Source organism: Rattus norvegicus, chromosome 18, assembly GCF_036323735.1.
Source record: "Rattus norvegicus strain BN/NHsdMcwi chromosome 18, GRCr8, whole genome shotgun sequence".
Lineage (NCBI taxonomy): Eukaryota > Metazoa > Chordata > Mammalia > Rodentia > Muridae > Rattus > Rattus norvegicus.
The window spans coordinates 15,666,167-15,682,858 of NC_086036.1; the positions used below are offsets into that span (position 1 = coordinate 15,666,167).

The 16,692-nt window shown below is 46.5% G+C and overlaps 1 protein-coding gene across 3 annotated transcripts in view; it reads right to left on the minus strand.

Moving 5' to 3' along the window:
• Ino80c (INO80 complex subunit C) overlaps positions 1 to 16,692 on the minus strand; it is a 98,948-nt gene that overhangs the window by 12,659 nt on the left and 69,597 nt on the right. Inside the window, exon 4 of one of the 3 annotated variants that reach the window (XM_039096736.2) lies at positions 6,978 to 7,135. The exons of 1 other annotated variant lie outside the window; for it this stretch is intronic. In XM_039096736.2, coding sequence (XP_038952664.1) covers positions 6,978 to 7,019 — 42 coding nt within the window. In that variant the 5' untranslated portion in view covers positions 7,020 to 7,135. Of the gene's footprint in view, positions 1 to 1,723; positions 1,979 to 6,977; positions 7,136 to 16,692 lie in introns of those variants that run through there. One more of the 3 variants, NM_001017446.1, reaches the window with a different exon arrangement.

The following is a 16,692-nucleotide window of genomic DNA, read 5'->3' on the forward strand; positions in this document are numbered from 1 at the left end:
TAGCAAGCATCAAGGCCCTGGGTTCGAGCCTCAGCTCTGGAAACATAACGAAGTCCTGTTTCAAACCAAACAACCCAGGCGCACACCTTTAATCCCCGCACTTGGGAGGCAGAGGCCATCTCTGAGTTTGAGGCCAGGCTGGTCTACAGAGTGAGTTCCAGGACAGCCAGGACTACAAAGAGACCCTATTTCAAACGGATAGGTTATGTCTCTGCCGCCGGTGCAATGAGCCAGTTTAAACCAGATTATATTATATTAAAGGCTGCTCTCCGGTGAGCAAATTCACTGGCTCCAAGGATTGAGGCCAGGGGAGCCTCCATGGAGAAAGGGTGGGTGTAGAGGAAGAAGAGAGAAAGAGAGAAGGGGCGTGTGCGTGATGAGAAGAAGAAAGAATGTGACTAAAATGTCTGGATTATATAGGGAAGAGCCTCTGGGAGAAGGGCAGCCCAGCCCCTTGTGCTGTAAAGTTCAGGGTAGGGGGCAAGGTATGCCAGGCAGAAACAGAGGGATGCTGGGAGAACCTGGAGGCCAGGTCTGCTTTGTTATGTAAAATATGCACCTCAGTCCCCTGCCCCCCAGTCTGAAACCAAACATAAACGACCCCCCCCTAAAAAAAAAAAGGTGTACATATAGAAGAAACTGGGCATGGTAGTTCATGCCATTAATCCAGTTCTAGGAGGGCTAAACCAAGATTATTCAAGATCAGCCTGCCTTACATTTTTCTTGTGGCAAACGAACAAGAACCACTGTTCTATAAGATGCAGACAATTACATTAGTGTTTGTTAAAATCTAATTGAGGTAAGAGATGTTGGAAGAGTGGTTACCTCTGGCAGGGAGGACAGAGCAGAGTGACAGAATTGCAAGGCTGAGGCATGGGGACAAGATCAACAGGAATTTTCTGGACCTCTCTTATCTGGAGACTAGCCTCGGTTTGTGTGTTCCATTGCATGCAAGTATAGTAACTTAATATGCTAAAAGGAATACCAATTACCAACAGAGTCCCTGGGCAAATGCACCACACAAACTGAGGGCCATAACCACCTTCTAAATCCAAGAACATAACCAAGCCACTGCTGGTCTCTGACAGCACTTTTGTCATTGACCTCAACCTCTTAATTTGTCTGCTTGTTTGTTTATCGAGACAAGGTTTCTCTTTGTAGCCTTGGTGTTCTGGAGCTGGTTCTGTAGATCAGACTGGCCTTGAACTTGCACAGAGTTACCTTGCAAGTACTGGGATTAAGGGCGTACGTACATCATCAGTCTTTTAACATCCATATTTAGCACATGTAAGGGGAACGAAGGAACCCACTGGTATCAGCCATCTTTGTACCGCTCCATGCTGTACACTGGGAAGACCCCTCAGACTCCCACAGGGTGTCTGCGAGATGCGCTGTGGGTGACCCGCGAACTTCTCATGCAGAAAGATACAGAAAACAAGTTCTGACGGAACTAGGCGTTCCTGCTAAACCGATTACAACCTCCTACATTACTATATGACGCGGATGGCCTTTTGATCAAAACCACAGGTCCAACCTATGACTCAAATATACCAACTTCCAGCAAAAATTAGGATGTGCCTCGGAGACTACAGAAACCTCCCCCGAACCCCCGTCAATACTGGCAGTGCGCACGCGCCTCAGCTTCCGCCCTCCCTGCGCAAGCGTTCTCGGCGCCTCTCGGGCCTGCGCATGCGTTCTTGTTCCCAGCCGGTGCGGACACTACCTGAGCAAAGCCGGAGGCCGACAGTTTTTTCTTCTTACTAGCACCATATCCCCCTCCGCTGCTGTTGTGAGAAGGGCTAGCCGGCCTCTTCTTGCTGTTCCTAGCTACGGTGGGAGTAGAGGTAGCAGCCACGATTGGAATTTGAGCCGCCATTCTGCCCGCAGTCGGCCTGCGGCTCCCCGCCCCCACCCCTCCCAAGGCGAGCCCTAAAACTTCCGGCTAGATGTTACTTCCGTGTTGATGCCAGGAAACTCCGCGAGCCTCTCGAAGCTTAACAGAGTCCTCCCCTGCGGCTCTTAGGAGGCGGGGCTCGGAAGTGTTCCTTCCGGGTCAGAAGGCGTCGGGCTGGTGACTGCTGCTGGCACTGTGAACCTTGGCCTGGGGCACGTGCCTGGAGGGTTCCAATGAGCATCCGGTGTTTTAGTAACATTCTTTTTCTTGGTTTTTAGACAAGATCTCTGGATGACCTGCAGCTTGCTATGTAGACCAAGCTGACCTCAAACTCATGTAGCCAAGTTATCTTTGAATTCTAAAGCTCTACCTTCCAAATGACAGGATTACAGTGACATGCAAGTCATGGATGCATTATGATCATGTTTGGGTGCAGTAAACAAAAAAAAAAAAGGATTGAATCCTTACAACTTAGTAGTTAAATGACTATCACAGGCTAGAGACTGATGCAGAAGCAAAGAACAGTGAAGGAAAAAAAAGGACTGAGTAATACTGTTACTGACACCCCTTCTTGTGTGGAATTTCCCATTCCAGATGGCCTCCCCTATCCTCACCCCGTCGATTTTATTCCTTGTCACAAGGACTCATGCCTCCCAAGCGCCAATCACTCAAGCAAACCTCTTACTCCAGCCACCCCTTCATCTTTTCTGTTCTTACCCCAGGGACAGTCTCCCATGCAATCCCTGTGACAGTCTCCAAATGGGAGTCTGAGTTGCCGCCATTTCAGAATCCTTGGCTCTCACACTGGCTGCTAGCATGAGCTTTTACATCTAATTGTAGCACTTAACTTTCTGAGGTACAGGCCTCTTTATCCTCTAGATAAAAACCATATAACTTTACTTTAGCACATTAAGTCCTTAATAACTCCGGCTCACCCCTCTTTTGTTCAGTTCTCAACAGCAACCAACAACAAATCTTTGTGCCCTGCCAAAGACGAATTCTATTTCCTAGGGAATTCTGGTCTCTGAACTTGTGTTTTTGTTTCCTTGTTTCCTATGAATGCCTAGCTCCTGGCCTGGTGACATCCATTTTGCCTCAGTTCAAATTCTAGCTCTAATAAGCAGTAGTGTACCCTCCTTCCTTTTGCCCCACCCTCTGAATTTTGTGCAAACGCCTCTGAGGACCTTGGCCCACTTCCGTAATATTTACCAAGTTCAGATATGAAGGAGTCGGACAGTGGATGGACCACCACTTGGCTTCCAGCCGCCACACTCAAATGCAGTCTCACTGATTGCTTTCTTCCTGAAATTCTCCCCCTGGTTTCTGAAATGTCTCCATCCTCTTATCTCCTCCTAAACTCTGGTTGTCTTGTTTTATCAAATGCTTTGTGATGCTACTATATGGTTTTCAAAATTGTGTCGTATAGTCATATCCTCATGAAGATACATTTTTAATGTTTCACAGGAGTCATCGTGAGTAGCCATGATTGAACCGGGATCTTCTTATTCCGTTCTTTTATGTTAAGAAGCCCCTGATATCCGAGGCCCTCTGCCCTTCCAAGTCTTTGTTTCCTCAGTCCTTGCTTTCAATTCGATGCCTGTGTGAGTCATTACTTCCAATTCCAGCTGACAGACTCTGTGTTTTCAGATCATGCTTCCCATCTGAAACCCTTCCATGCTTTCTCCCATCCCTAGAATGAATCTGACAGTCCATAGCACTGTTTTAAAGGCCTTCAGAAACCCACCATCTCTGCAGACTGACGTCTCTTCAGGTCTCTACACTCCCTCTCAGTTGCCAGTCCCCAACACCAGCTGTGTTCCCTCCTCCCTCAAGGCCTAGGCACACATTGCTCCTCCTGTTTGGGTATTACATTTTTTTCCCAGTTCCTCCCTCCTACAGTTCTAGTAACTTCTACTTACTCTTTCATTTTGGGTTGACATTGGCTCATCTTTAGTTTTCCCCATCCTTCTGATCCAGTTCCATGTTATCACGAGCCAGAACCTGTTTATTGCCTTCTATACTCTAATTCTGGAGGATGGAGATTAGCAGAAGCAAGAAGACTATTAGTTTCTGTTGTTGAGGAGCCCCCAGTCTAGCAGGGAAGAACATATTTGTTGTAGTAAATCTTGTCTTCCCAGTTGGATAAAAGCTGACTGTGTGCAGTTATCAGAGTCATCAAGGATTGAGTAGCAAAGCATCAACAGATGGTGGCCATAAAGACATGAGAATGCTGATGGACATCTACAGAAGTTACAAAGGCTTTTAAGTTGGTCAGAAACCTGCTCTACATCCACCACAGAAGTGCTGGTCACTGCCACTGACAGCACACGGAGAGACCTCTTAGACTTCACTGCATGCATAGCACACATGGTATCAGTGAGCATTAGAATATGGAGCAGGGAACATAGCTGGCCCATACTTAGCTAGTGACTTTCCCCTAAACTCCCAGCCATCCCTGGAAACTCGGAAGGCATATCTCACCTCTGCTGCAGGATGTACCCTTTTGTGGGCTGCCTCTGCAGCTTCCTTACTGGTCCCTGAAGCTCCTGGGTCCCCCACCAGTGCCACAGTTCTTTCACTAAAGGCTATTAAAGCCTTCCTGTGGTGCTGGAGACACTAGACTGAGGGTACTAGTTAAGCAGAGTTTTTGATCCCAGTTAAGATGTAAAGATTACCAGTAAATAACATATTCTTAAGCTAGTGCATATTTTGAGACATAGAGTGCCAGGTTTATTGTCTCTCAAAAAAGCTCAGGAAATACAGTGGATATTTAGGATCAGACTGGTTTTGCTGTCTGGAAAACAACCGGTGCATTTCCTCTTGATAGTGTGTGTGAAGTATGCAAATTATCACTCCCATGTAAAAAGTGACTAGTAAAGGACTCCTCAATGATGGGAACAGACCTTGAAACGGCTGAAGTCACGATGCTGAGAAAGCTCTCCCAGCTTCCATGAACCCTTGCTCCTCAGTCTATCAGGATGCATCAACATGTGTGGAGTTCCAACCCCTGCATCCAAACACAGCCTCCTGTTGACCTCCCCTCAGGACTTTGAGGTGATGCATCAAATCTAGGAAGGGGGTCCTCAGTGGCCCTGAAAAGGGAATAAACCCATTTGAGCCAAGACTCTGAGGTCCTCATTACCTAGAGTAGGTTCTAGATTGTAAGCCAATAACCCGGGCAGACACTCTTACTTGTTTCTATCTCCTTCCTTAGTGTAGACAGGCAAAGTCAAAAGAGGGCCATCCTGCCCAGTCCACATTGCCCCCCGGAGAACAGGTCTCAGCCTAGAGAAGGCCCCAGATGAACGTGAGCGAGGGGTGCAGAACTCCAGTTTTCCCTACTGCCGAACTGGGAGAGAGAAAGGTGGGTCCAAGAGAAGATATGCAGTTGTTCGAGGTGCTGGGAACTTGATGTGATCAACATCTCCTAGGCCAAATTTCCACAAAAAGCAGGGAGAGGAGGAAACCACGGGATGGGCAAAGTGTCAAAGATGTCAGAAGGCCCGGTGCAAGGCTTGGAGAAGCCATTCTAAGGGATTGTGAGGGGTGGCCTCCTGACATTGTGACTGGGCTCAGCTCACTTCGGGACAGCCTTATAGCCACTGTAGTGTGAACAGCCAGATACTGACTCTTTTCCACAGACACAGCTAGGGCATCCATGCTCATGAAAATTTGATCCCCAAAGACTGTTGCTTTACAAAGCCTGAATACAGGAAGACGGATTTTATAGACTATTCTGCTTACTGAAGTGACTTCTTAGATGTTAAGTAAATACCAACTTAGCATTACATATATGACCCTAAAAGGGCTGACAAACATGCCCTAACAGTGGACTTCTTGTCTTTCATTGTAAGAGTTGGTATCCTGTTAGCAGAGCGGCATTCCCCTGACCCTTAGTACCCATCCCTTTGAGTCTGCCTCTGGGCACTGGTCCTCCCCTCTCTCTTAGCAGAGGCCCTACCCCTCACTTAGCATGAGCTGTTTTTTTTTTTTTTTTGGTCTTTTTTTCGGAGCTGGGGACCGAACCCAGGGCCTTGTGCTTCCTAGGCAAGCGCTCTACCACTGAGCTAAATCCCCAGCCCCATGAGCTGTTATTTTTACACATACTCTTTGTACATACCATAGAGAATGAAACCGATGATTACTGTAAGTCTCCCATCTCTGAGGTTCTCTTCTTTTTTTTTTTGCTCTCTCCAAACCTCAAACTTGATAATACTCAACTGTGACACGCCTGTCTTCCTAAATTATCCGCCTGCGTCATTTCCCGCTGTATCGTTTGCCTAACTGCTGCTACAACGTTCATTTTTGGTTTATGCCTCACACTCGGATTCTGTCATGGTACCAGCACATCGAGAGAGTACGAGAGAAGGTCAGTTTAAAAGCCGTAGGAACAGTTGCTTGTGGAATTAGCAGTGATAAAGACTTGTTTTGTAAACTCAAGGAGGGGGGCTCTCAAAGGCTGAGAAACAAAGGTGCTTTCCAAGACGTCTCTTACTCAACCCTCATCAGACATCCCTGCTCCTCCTCTTCAGTAGCTGGGCCAAGTAGCCCAGCTCCCACAATGCTCCAGCCCAGGGGCACAAGGAGTAGGGCAAGGGGAGGGTGTGGCTAAGGACAGGGAGTCCATCTGGTTGAAGGAACAATGGGAAACGGTTGGCAGCAGTCCTCTTCCTGGATACAGCCCTAGACAGAATCCAGATTTGGTGGAACAAAGACAGCCCTGTTCTCTGCCTTGCCCAGGGAGCCTGCTGCTGTCTGAAAGAACCAGAGACAGAATGTGCTCCTGTTTGTTTGTTTGTTTGTTTGTTTGTTTTTAATCTCTCATCCTATAAAGACTGAAACTGCATAGGATGACCCACGTCCTGACTCCATCTTTCTTCCATAAATCTCACTAGGATCCCTTGGTTGATGTGCAGCTCACCGAGTCCAGCTGACCACACCAGCTGACCACACCAACCCACTAGGGCTCTAGCAGGCTGAGCTCCACCCCAGCCTGGATCTACCGTTGCCTTAGCTCTTTCGATCCCAGTTCCTGGATTTGTGTGACTAATGACAGTCCCCAACCCTACCCCGTGGGACTCACTTGCAAATTGATGTTTGCTCTCTCCCACTGCTCACGCTCCATCTCTGAACCCGTCTTCTGAGGGGGAAGGCGCGTGGTGGGTGTGAGCTGTCATAGCTTTCGGACTCTGTTCCGACGAGAGCAGATGCACAGAGCCTTCGCCTTCATGCTGCACGGTCCTAGGAACAGACGCAGTCTGGGTGCTTGCCTTCTGGTTTCCCACTTCTGCCTTCGAAGACTGGCTGTAGACTGTTCTCTCAGCATGCACATATTAACATGTGTTTTAACACCATGTCTACATGTGTTTGTACGTGTGTAGGTATACGCTCCTGTTGGATTGTACAAAGACTCACTTTCTAATGTACCAGAGGCATGGGACATCTCTGTATGTTTATATCATGTATGTATGTATGTACATATGTTATATTCTATATGTACATTACATACCCATAAATAATGTACATCTCTCTCTCTCTCTCTCTCTCTCTCTCTCTCTCTCTCTCTCTGTATGTGTGTGTGTGTGTGTGGGGGGGGGGTAAATAGTTATCCCCTTGTAACGGGAGGGCCCATATGCCATAGAGTGAAGCGTACAGTCATTCTGGAGCCCTCATGTCTACAGCGCTTTCCTCTGTAAGTATTGGCTCATTTTTCTGCTTTCCATGGAAGAAAGCCTCCTGTATTATGAATTAGTCCCGGGACCAGCTCTAAGTGGACACCGAACAGCAGACTGCATGTGTGTCACTTAGGTCCTGCCTCCAGTGAAGGGACTGGAGTGGTATGGGGAACCAGCCAGCTGAACGCTTAGGAAAGGTGAGTGGGAAATGAGAGGAAACAGAGAAATTCTTGGTAGAATGGTACGATTTTGCTCCAGGCAGTAAAGTGGAGCTGGCAACCCAGCAGAGTCTAAATGGAGCCAATGACAGAGGTGTATTATTACAGCCTCGATGGGTGAGGCGTCTCATTGTCTTCATCTGTGTCCCCTTGCTGTGAAGAGACACCATGCCCATGGCAACTCACACAGAAAAGCATTAAACCGGGGCTGGCCTATAGTTTCAGAAGTTTAGTCTATTGTGGGGAGCATGGTGGCATGCAGGTTGACATGGTGCTGGAGAAATAGCTGAGAGGTCTACATCCAGATCCTCTGAGTTTGGAATGGGCTTTTTGAAACTTCAAAGCCCACCCCCTAATGACACCCTTCCTCAAACAAGGCCACACTTCCTAATCTTTTCAAATACTGTCACTCTCTCTTGACCAAGTATTCAAATCCCTGACCTATGGGGACCATTTTTATTTGAACCAATACACTCACTAACTCGGTGACAAATACCAGTTTCTTCATGCTCAGGCAGCTACCGTTGTACGGCCTCTGAAGCCAACCCATGAGTCTTTCCTTAAGTATCCTGGTTAGATTTGTGTGTGTGTGTGTGTGTGTGTCTGTGTGTGTCTGTGTGTCTGTGTGTGTGTGTCTGTGTGTGTGCGTGTGTGTCTACTTGACACTAGTGAGAGTCATCTGGGAAGAGGAACCTGAACTGAGAAAATGCACCCTTCAGATTGCCTGTAGGTAATCATCTTGGGGTATGGAAGTCTTTGGCAATTGGATTTACAACAGGAATAAAGCTTCCTTTTAAGGTGCTGACAATGTTATACTTTTTAAAAGGTGCTTTTAAGAACTAAAACATTCTCTTTATGAGTGTGCGTAGAAATCTTCAGGATAAGCTGAGTGCTGCAGTCCCCCTTTGGAGTTTCAATGTTGTTCAAATCCTTGCCTGAATGTGTGATAGACAGCATTCATGATTAATGGTTGCTCTGAGAGGGCCTAGCTCACTGTGGGTGGTGCTATCCCTGAGCTGGTGGTCCTGGGTTCTAGAGAAAAGGTTGCTGAGCAAGCCATGAGGAGAAAGCTAGTAAGCAGCATCCCTCCATGGCCTCGGCTTCAGTCCCTGCTTCCACAGTCTTGCCTTACTTTTGTTCCTGCCCTGACTTCCCCCGGTGATGGACAGTTATCTGGAATTAGAAGATGAAATAAAATCTTTCCTCCCCAAGTTGCTTTTGGTCACAGTCTTCATCACAGCAATAGAACCTAACTAAGAGACAGGAAATGCTGAAGAGGCAAAGGCAGGAGGGTCAGAAGTTCAAAGCCAGGCTGAGCTACACCTAGGGCTGAGGAGATGACTCTGTGGATAAGGTCACTTGCACAAGCATGCACATCCCAGCTCTAATCCCCAGTACCCATGTGAAAACCCTGACCTTGGTGCTGTAGGAGGTAAAGACAGGATGATCCCTGGGGCTTGTTGTCAGCCAGCTTAGCCAAAGTGAGAGACCCTGACTCAAAGGAATAAGGTGGAAAGGTATAGATCAGGATACTCACATCCTCCTCTGGTCTCTGCACGGTTGTGCACAAAACACACACATGCACACAAAGCTTAAGCAAGCATGTTGGGCTGGTTGGGACCTTGCCACAGGGAGACTCAGAAAATGTGAACCTGGCATTCCTCAGCCTTTGTGGAAGGAAAGGGTTCATGGATCAGCCTGTTAGACTGTGTGGTTGCTGTTAATAACAAAAGCCAAAGTGTTGACTGCTTGTCATTCTTTCTTGGTTTTCTAAACAAATCGCAACTGAACTTAGTTAAAACAGTGTTATTCATCTAATTTATTTCATCCCCCATTGTTTCCTATAGCTAAAGCTCCCAGGATCCATTCCTTAGACCCAGCCCATCCCCAAAAGACACGACTGTCATGTGTACAAAGGTAGATTTTCCAAAGCCAGGGTGGTCAGAGGGAGCCGTTCTCATGCCCCTCCTCCTAAGCAGCCATCTTCTCTGGGCTCTGTTCCCAGACCAGGAACCTAATGCTCTAATTACTCCATCAGGGGCTTACGTCTCCTCCCTCTCTCCCTCAAGCAAGCAGGCCGACCGGGTGCTCATTCCAACAGCAGAGGAAATTTAGTCTTCCCATCTTTCTCCCCAGAAGCACAGCTGCACGCTAACTAGGACACACCACAAACACAGCCAGTGTCGTCTCCTTAGCTCCCGCCCCCTCCCAATTTGTGATCCTCCTGCGACTGGCTAGACCATCTGGCTTTTGCATGGCTGGGTTTTCCTCATGGGTGGCAGCTGTGGGCAGACTGTTTAACAGCTACATGCCTCCCTCTTCCCCCTCCTCCCCTCTTCTCTCACAGTGCTTTCTCTACAAAGCATGCCTCATTCTCTCAAAGGCCATTCACCTGTCTCCTTTACCCCTGCTACAGGGCAAGCAATCATTCAGCGCAAGTGAGAACAGGGAGCTGTGCAAAGAACTGACTGACCTGAGGAGGGTCTCTGGAGCCTCTGTCACTTCCTGGAGAGCTACTGTGGCCACTGCCTTAACCTTGGATCCCCTTTAAATATATATCTTTCTCAGAGAAGTTGTGTTACGTCCTCAAATCCTGGGGTACTCTTGTGAATCAGTTTGTCAGATCACTGTGCCCTGAACCAGGAGTCTTTGGGGATAGGAAGAACATTAATAGGTCAGCAGAGGCACTGTGTGAATTATTTCTCCTGTTGCTGTGACGAAACATCGGACAAAAACAACTTAGGAAGGGAAGGGTTTATTTTGGCTCACATTTCCAAGGTACATTTACTGTTCATCAAGGCAAGGATAGTATGGCTGCAGGTAGCTGAGGCAGCTGGTCAGGTGTGTGAGGCAGCTGGTCAGACTGCACCTGCAGTCAGGTAGCAGGTGTGTGAGGCAGCTGGTCAGACTGCACCTGCAGTCAGGTAGCAGGTGTGTGAGGCAGCTGGTCAGACTGCACCTGCAGTCAGGTAGCAGGTGTGTGAGGCAGCTGGTCAGACTGCACTTGCAGTCAGGTAGCAAAGAGGAGAATGCTAGTGCTCAGCTTTCTTTTTCCTTCTTGTTCAGCCTAGGATCCCCTACTCATGAAATGGTGCTGCTCACATCTAGGGTGGGTCAATTAACCTAATCTAGAAATCCCACACAGATATGTGCACAGGCATGTCTCCACGGTGACTCTAGACCCTGTCAAGTTGACACAATTAACTATCACAGAAGAGGACTTGCTAATATCCAGCTTCTCTCCCTGTAACCCACTCCATCTCCATCTTCAAGCCCCTTTGCCCTACCAGAAGAGGGACAGCCCAAGCTGGTGTCCCACCCAGCAGGTTCTGTGGCTAAGTCCCATTACCACCTAGAGGGTACTGGAGCACACCTCTGGGGAGGCACCAGCGTTTTCAGATGTCTGGTCTAGTGTGAGCTCACGAAGGGTTTTTTTTAGCAGTGAAGGTTGGATTTCATTAAACATTTGCATCTAATAAAGACATCACACGGTTGGACTTTTGTATATCATTATTGTGACACATTAGTGACTGGAGAAATGGCTCAGTGGTAAAAAGCACATACTGCTCTTACAGAGGACCTGAGCTCAGTTCCATATCAGGTGGCTACAACAGTCTGTACTCCAGCTACTCTGGCCCTCTTCTGGCTTCTACAGGCACCTGTACTCACAAGCTCATACCCACACACAGACCCACATGCACACATGGAAGTTTTGTCTTGTGTTTTTTGGTTTGTCTTATTTTTTGAGATAGGGTCTCCCTCTGTAGCTCACTATGTAGACCAGGCTGGCCTTAAACTCACAGAGCAACACCTGCCTCTGCCTCCTGAGATCCAGGATTAAAGGTGTGTGCCAACAAACCCAGTTCACATTAAAAAAAAAAAGTAAATGTCTTTTTTTCCCCTGAAGTTAAACTAACCTTGAATTCCTGTGTTCATTTTTTTCTTACACTTTCAATATTGGGTTTGATTTGCTACAAGTCTAAGTTGTTTTGTTTGTCTTTTGTTTTTTTGTTTTTGCATCTATGTCCATGAAAAATACTGATGTGCAATGTCTTGTCTTGTCATGGCCCTTGTGGCTTTGGATTAGGGAAACACTAACCTTACAAACTGAATTCATGAGTTAGTCCTTTCTCTTCGGCTTTCTGGGAAGCCGTGCATGCTATTTTTTCCCAAGTGTGTCTGGCTGTGTTCACTAGTGAAGCTAATCGTGACTATGTGGACACTGCTATTTAAAATAGTCGATAAGAGTAATCCAGCAAACGTCAATGACCCCAGTTGCCATTGCTAATATAGACATCATAGCCAACAGAAGACAGTGTCATCGATTTTAATTGGTCCCCATCACCTCCTGGGAAGACTAAAGCTGGCATCTGAATGAAATTCTAGTTGCAACTTGTGGGGTGGTTCACAAAGAGCTCCTGTCACAGTTGACCTAAATATTTCAGAAAGCAACACCTCAGACATGAGTTCTATTTAAATTGCCTGAAGGTTTTTTTTTTTTTTTTTTTTTTTTTTGCCAGCTGATGTCCCCGCCATGGCTGAGTCCACCCCTTTCTCTGTACAAATACCCTCTACCCTCTAGATACCGCTCTCCCTCTGGGGCATGCTTCAAATTCTCTGCCTCCTCCCAGACCCAGCTGGTGCCTTCTCAACTTCCCTGAGGACCTGCCAGCACCACACAGATCTTTCTCTAAATTCCCAACGCCCCGACAGCCAAAACTACACAGGGCTTTGTTGCCTCTCTCTTGTGCTTTTACTGATAGCATCTGCATATTTTCCTAACTAGGTTGTAAACCATTCACCTTATACTTAGAGCACCTGATGGGACTTAGATTTTTTTTTTATAGCTGATCATTAAAGCCTCCTGTATGAGAGATCTAATTTCACAAATTTGATCATGTCAAAATTGCTCCAGTAGAGAGCAAATACTAGGATGAAGGTTTTCCGAACACAATGTTCTCATACGTGTTTCTTTATTTCGCTTTGTTTCATTTTTTTTGTTATATTGAGACGAGTTCTCTCTACATAACCCTGGCTGTCCTAGAACTCACTTCTAAGCCAGCTTGGTCTCAGGCTCAGATCCACTCCCCTCGGCCTCTGAATGCTGAGATTGAAAGTAAGAACCACCACTGCCCGGCCTATTGCATATGTTGTATATCAACTCCGGGCTCTGTTCAATATAATTTCACTTTTCTACCAGCAAAATAAGCGCCTGAAGAAGATGCGACTGTATGGACTACGGTTCTCTGCTGGTGTGACCAGCTTAAGCAGGCAGGATGAGAGTGCTGTACACGCTGGTACGAAGACAGTTGGCAGAAGCAGTTGGTTCTCTTGCAGCAGTCACTCAGGGCTGCCTGCTTACGTCTCCACACATCGACAAGCCTGAGGGAGCAGGAAGTGGCCACGCTATAAGCTTCCCGGCCCATCCACCACTGACCCACCTCTCCTAGCTAGCTCCTACCCCTTCAAGGTTCAACAACCTTCCAAAACAACTGTGGGCCAAGTGTTCAAAGGCACAAGCCCGAATTGAACGTTTCACATTCAACTCCCTACAATCTCCTAATATATATATATATATATTTTACATTCTTTCATAAGGTAGAGAGAACAGGTTTCATTTTTCTGTGTCACTGTCATACTTACTCTGGATGCATATTTGATCCCCACTACTCATCTCTGCCTACCCTACCCACTGTTCTATGCCTGAGGCCTCATATCTACCAGGGTCCACTACACACACACACATACACACACACTCACACACATACTCACACACACACTCACACACACACTCACACACACACTCACATACACACACACCACCTGCAAGTGAATACTGCCTAAACAGAATTAATCATGCTTAAATACCAATCTATTGTTAAAAATATATACACTCTTGCTTGGCATAGTGGTACATGCCTTTAATCCCAGCACTTGGAAGGCAGAGGCAGGTGGGTCTCTGTGAGGACACCCAGAGAGTGTGTCTCTGTGTGTGTGTGTGTGTGTGCATGCACACACTTTTTACCACCAAAACCCATTAACTCAGAACTTTATCTCCCTATTTTCTGCTTCTAATTTTTAAAATCCTTGTTCATCCCAAGTATCTTTGCATCTGTGCATAGCCCTGTGCCTACCTCAGCCTGTGCGTGCACTTATTCCCATTTTACAAAAATCTCCGAAGGCCAGCTGTTGGCGCAAGTCTGTCTGGCAAATGCCAAAAGCCCTAGAACCCTGATCCTGAGTATAAGAGGGACTCAGCTCATCCCTTCAGGTCACATGAGAATTGGCTCAAGCTATGGTCACATGGCTTTTATGGAATTATATTTTTGCTCCTATTAATAGGTTAAAAAATTTAGAGATAAAATAGCCTTCTGGCTTTAAAAGTGCAATTGTTTATCTTTTAGCTCCTTGGCTTAGCATTCCTCCTGTTTTATGTATCTGAGAGCTCGTGAATTCACTTTTCTGATGTGCTTACTTAAAAGGAGGAAGCACTCATCCTGGACAAATGATCTCCCAGATCTGCCCTTGGGTCTTTCCCTTACCTTCACCCAGGCACTCACACATCATTGACTACATAAACAAAGCTCTCCTGGAGGACAGGACTGGGTATTTATTCTCTCAGCAACCCCCCCCCCCCAGGTCCTTTGGAGTAATCTACCTTGCTCAGCCAAAGATTTGGAAGGCCTGATCCCTTCCAGGTGGCTGCTCCTTCCTGGTTCCTATAATAGCCCTGTGTGGGTTGTACACTCCTGTGGTGTCTTGACTCCAGGATCCCACCTTTCTAAACTGTTATATCATTAAATTCTCCACAAATTTTCCCAACTCGATCATGCCATTGGATTCCTGCCAAAAGATTCTGAAGTACTGGGATTTTTATTCAGAAGAAATGGCAGTTTGAAATGTCACTTCAAGCAGGGACAACTTGACATAATCTCTCAACAAAGGATCGCAACTAAGTCAGAGGAGAACAAGCTTTGGTTTCACTTGGCAACTGCATCTCAAATAGACCACTTATTTAATGCCAAGTTTCCACAGTGACCCAAATCAAACGTCCTGTCCTGAAACCACTTCGATGGCTCAGTGGGGAAAGGTGCCTGCTACCAAGCCCATCAATCCGACTCCAATCTCTGGGACCCACGAGATGGAAGGAGAGAACTGACTCCTGTGAGTTGTCCTCGAACTCCAGACATGCCGCATTACACACATGCACCATCCCAAACACATAAATATAGCGTAATAAAAAGGCTATAGATTGGTTAAGTCTAAACATCACAAAATTACCATGAAAGGAGTAGATATTTGTGAAACACCCTTTAAATTGCAGTTGAATTTTAGAATCGTGGACGTTTTAAAATTCTTCCATTATCTCCATGAAGGGTTGGGCAGTCACTCTGGTATAAATGGCTCTCAGGTTATTATAGCTGAAGCCAGCTGGGAAGTTTGGAAAAGCCGACGCTCATTCTGTGGACTGAGCCTGGCAAATGGGAATTTCTGAAAAGAAGCTACAAAGGCTGATTAAAACCTTAATGACTGCGTAGACTTGGAGGTGTCACAGGTCCGATAGATAATTACAATTTCTCTTGGCTATTTTTAGCTCCACAAAGAGCCATTCCTGCCTTTCTCCATATTAGACCTAACGTCCAATCAAGATAAAAACGTCTGGAATGTATTAACTCACAAAACCCTATCCCCCACCAATGGGAAGGCTTGGCTAAGAAAGCCATCAGATATCTATAGTTGAGGCCTATAGTTGGCACCCCCCATTTTGCAATAAATTTCTTAGATTTTGTTCACCAATGTAATTTTTTGAATGCCTTGACTTTAACTTCCCTTAATCCATCACCGTGCAAGCGCTATAAACTTGCTATCCTACCCCAAGGACGCTTGCTCAAGCACGTTCATTGCTGCTCTATTTAAAATAGACAGGAACCAGAAACAACCTAGATGTCCCAGAAGACAGGAGAGTGGATATGGAAAATGTGGTGTGTTTGTTTACACAATGGAGTATACAGAGCTATTCAAAACAATGACATCATGAAATTTACAGGCAAATGTGATTCGAACAGTAGTTCTCAACCTGTGGGTCATGTGACCCTGTTGCATGGGGACGTCTAAGACCGTTCGAAAACATATATATTTACACTATGATTCCTAACAGTAGTAAAACCCACTTATGAAGTAGCATGGAAAAGAAATTTATGGTTGGTGTCAGTACAAGATGAGGAACTGTATTAGAGGGTCACAGCATTAGGAAAGCCACTGAATGACAAAAAAGCATCCCGAGTGAGGTAACCCAGAAAGATAAATGTGGGATCTATTAGCCATTAAATGAATAATAACTACACTACAATCTGTAGACCCAGAGAGGCTGGGTATAGAGGAAGGGCCTTGGGGGGTATGTCACATGGTTCTCCTTGGGATGAGGAAGTAGATTTTGTGAGTGGGCTAGGGACAAGGGTGGGGTGGGGATAAGAACAGGAGGATCAGGTGGGAAGGGGGAGAAATTGGGAACAGGACAGGGAGGGAATTCAGGGCAGGACATCCAGAAGAGGGGCATTTGAGGACAGTATGGAAACCCAGTACAGTGGAAACTTCCTAAAGTACATGAAGGCAATCCGAAGGAAGTCTCCTAACAGTGAGGACGATAGAGTCCCAACCAGAAATCTCTTGTCATCCAGTGAGGCTTCCAGTACGAGGACTGGGTTACGTTGTCCAATTCTGTTGTTGGCCAAAGGGGTTTTGTGGGAATCCCAAATAGCCCAAGCTGTTCCCAAGACAACAGGCTGCTCTCCACAAAATGTCGACAAGGCCCCATTGCTGAAGAGAACACGCGTACAACTCACTGAGCATGAAGAGGTTGAGTTGGTGCCTACATGGAGCCCCCACCCCTGTGTGCTGGTATCTT